The sequence below is a fragment of the Halyomorpha halys genome, unplaced genomic scaffold (genome assembly GCF_000696795.3).
Source record: "Halyomorpha halys isolate HHAL.00 unplaced genomic scaffold, Hhal_1.1 Scaffold1166.1, whole genome shotgun sequence".
NCBI lineage: Eukaryota > Metazoa > Arthropoda > Insecta > Hemiptera > Pentatomidae > Halyomorpha > Halyomorpha halys.
In genome coordinates, this window is record NW_027106355.1 from 224,469 (window position 1) to 227,420 (window position 2,952).

Here is a 2,952-nt window from a genome sequence, read left to right on the forward strand (position 1 = left end):
TCTAATTTTCATGGTTTCAGCTTTTTGTCTTCTGTTTATTTTTCACGCCAGTTACGAATGCAACAAGAGTTAACAGTCAATGAAACCCACCGTAAATATAGTCGTATGTTACTTCTAAATGTGCACTCATAGACATCTAGGTTTCTGATATAGAAATTCAGTGTTTAATTAATCTAATTAGAATGTTCTGAGTATTTTAAACAGTCATATTTTTCGAATCGTCATGTGAATTGAAGTTTATTTTTTATGAATTTTATTACGGATTTTAAATTTCTTTTAGTCGGATTTACTCTTTCTAAGAGAATGGATTTTATGGTTCATCAAAGGAGTATTATGCTTATCTGTGAATATTTCTGGTGATCTGCACAAATGATTGTTCAATATTGCTTGTTACCATGCGTGATCGAACTCTCCCCTAAAGTCAAAGTTTACGACAAGTGAATCCCGTTGCAAGCCGAATGATACGATCCACATCAGAGAGTGTAACACATTTTCTATTTAATTCTAAGGACAATCTTGCTCAATAAAATAGAAATATTACTAAATAAAAAACTTTATATTCTTATTTACAGTTAATAAGATATTTCCGATTACATATTATATTGACTAAATAAAATTAACAAACCTTATTACTACTTCAGCAAATTTTAATAATTATTTATTTATTCAATTTCTTTGTAACGTTTCGTTTCTTTTTTATAGTAATAATAGTACTAAAAAATCTAGTTAAACAGTATTCAAATTATGGTTGCCATTTGATGATACATATAAGCTATGATAAGCAGGTATGTTAAATTTTCTGAAACTATTACATATAATTTTTCATATATAACACATAACTTTGTTAAAGTAACGTTTCGGTCCCATTTTAATCATTTTAAAATTAAAATCCAACTTAGTATCTAAAAAATAGACCCCACGCTAAAGCTGATGTTTGTAATATTATGTTCCAAAACTTTATTTTTTTCTTTTCTGATCTAGGTAATACTTGTTTTGCTGAAGAAAATATATTTCTCAAATTCTTCAATTAATAACTTTCTCGGTAAAAACACCAATGAAGCCTATGTTATTATTAATAAATCACAATTTAATTTTTAATTAACAATTTCTTTTAATTATTGTACATATAATTAATTGACATTTACATACATATTAAGACAAAGTACATAAAAAGATACCACTTTTGTCTCTAATTATAAATTATAAGTATTTTCCTGGATTGATTTTAAAGAGAAAATTTCTTAGTTCATCAAAAAACAAAATTTATAGAAATTCACAATTTAAATTAAATATCTATCATCATCTTATGATTGTAAGGAAAATTGTGTAATTAAAATTTTTTAAACATAAAATCTGTTTGCATATAAATGGTATTTTGATGAACCAATAATTGAGACTTTAGTGCTAATTAAATCCTCCACATTGATACAATCGATAAATGTTAGTACTATAGTTATAGTTATAGTTTGAACAAGCTATTCTACAAACATCCATTGTGAGTGGTGAATGGACACTCGAGAGAATGGCGACTCCAGAATATCACAGCGGTGTCACATTCTGTTGTATTTACTTAGGATGTGGTCATTCACAAACCTCTGACCAGTGGGTTGGCAGAATAAATGGGAATGGAATGCGCATGTTTACATTAACATAAGGAAAACAGTTAGATCTATATATGTTTAACAGACCGATCCTTTACGACATCCTGGATAAACAATGTTAGTAAAAACCAATATCCACTAAATATAGGAAGATTGTTGATTGACCGTGTGTATAGATGAATGGAATATGGTCTGGGTGCGGTCAAAAAAAACAAACTCAAATAGTAGAATTATACTATTTTAAATAGTAATACTATTTTAAATAAATTAGTAGTAGTATACTATTTTAAACAAAATAGTATAATTCTACTATTTGAGTTTTTTTTTTTTTTTTTACCGTACCCGGACCATATTCCATTCAACCACTAAGTATAAATTGTATTATTAAAGCCATTGTACTGGAAATGAATAATGCACATAGTAAATTTGTAATATTCCTCTTTAAGGATAAGGAATTTCCATACTGCATAAGAGTTCCATACTATATTATTCCCACTCCTGAAACCCACGAAGACTAGGAATGAGCTATTCCATTACCTCAGCTTGTTTAGTAAAATATACTGAGTGTGCTATAAATAATGTTCCAAACTTGAGGAATTGTTAGTAGACTTCAAATGCAACATAAAAATTCATTGAATATCAATTAATCCTTTAATTCCTAATTGAAGAACTCATATTAAAAAAACATACCTGAAATACTTGATTAAGGTTAACAATTGTGCAGTAGGTCGGAGTCGAGCCTCCTTACTGAGTAACCTGTTGGCAGCCTCTTGTAGGGGTATCGGCACCTTAGGCAACACGTTGTTAACCTGGTCTTCCAACTGAAAAAAAAAGAATAATATTAGGTTATTTAACGTCTATAAAGTAAACGGTGGGTAACCTGGTGGTTGAGCGTAATGTAGACCACCTCCTTCCACAACATTTAATTAAAAAACAGTGCGACAAATACCAACTAGATTCAAGAGATGCAGGTTCTTTATTGAGTTATTTTTCACAAAATAAATCTGGTTGATAGTCATAAATTAAATAAAGATAAAATTGTTGTATTTTCTCCATAAAAAAAAGGAAGAAAAATGTCTTTTTTGTTAGGGAGGCAGACCATGTCGTTGTTAAATCCATCCACTCTATTGCAGTGCACCCTAATACATTTTTATTTTACAATATTTAAGTATAATTATCAATCTTACAATAATTGTAAATATTGGTTTATATTTTTCTTAGGTTTATTTTAAAACCAAGTTTATTTATATTTTTTGTTTTATATCTACTTTATTTTATAAACAGTTCAAATTTTAAGAAAATCTACCATTTCTCCAAAACGTTTGAATAAACTTTCAAGTTTTGCTTACTA

The 2,952-nt window shown here is 28.3% G+C and overlaps 1 protein-coding gene across 1 annotated transcript in view; it reads right to left on the reverse strand.

Moving 5' to 3' along the window:
* The window catches only part of bma (SCY1-like protein bma), a gene marked incomplete at its 5' end in the record, with an annotated part of 221,217 nt that extends 218,795 nt beyond the window's left edge, over nt 1-2,422 (reverse strand). Inside the window, one exon of the mRNA XM_067044709.1 lies at nt 2,292-2,422. Coding sequence (XP_066900810.1) covers nt 2,292-2,422 — 131 coding nt within the window. The remainder of the gene's footprint in view (nt 1-2,291) is intronic.
* Nucleotides 2,423-2,952: the final 530 nt, after the last annotated feature.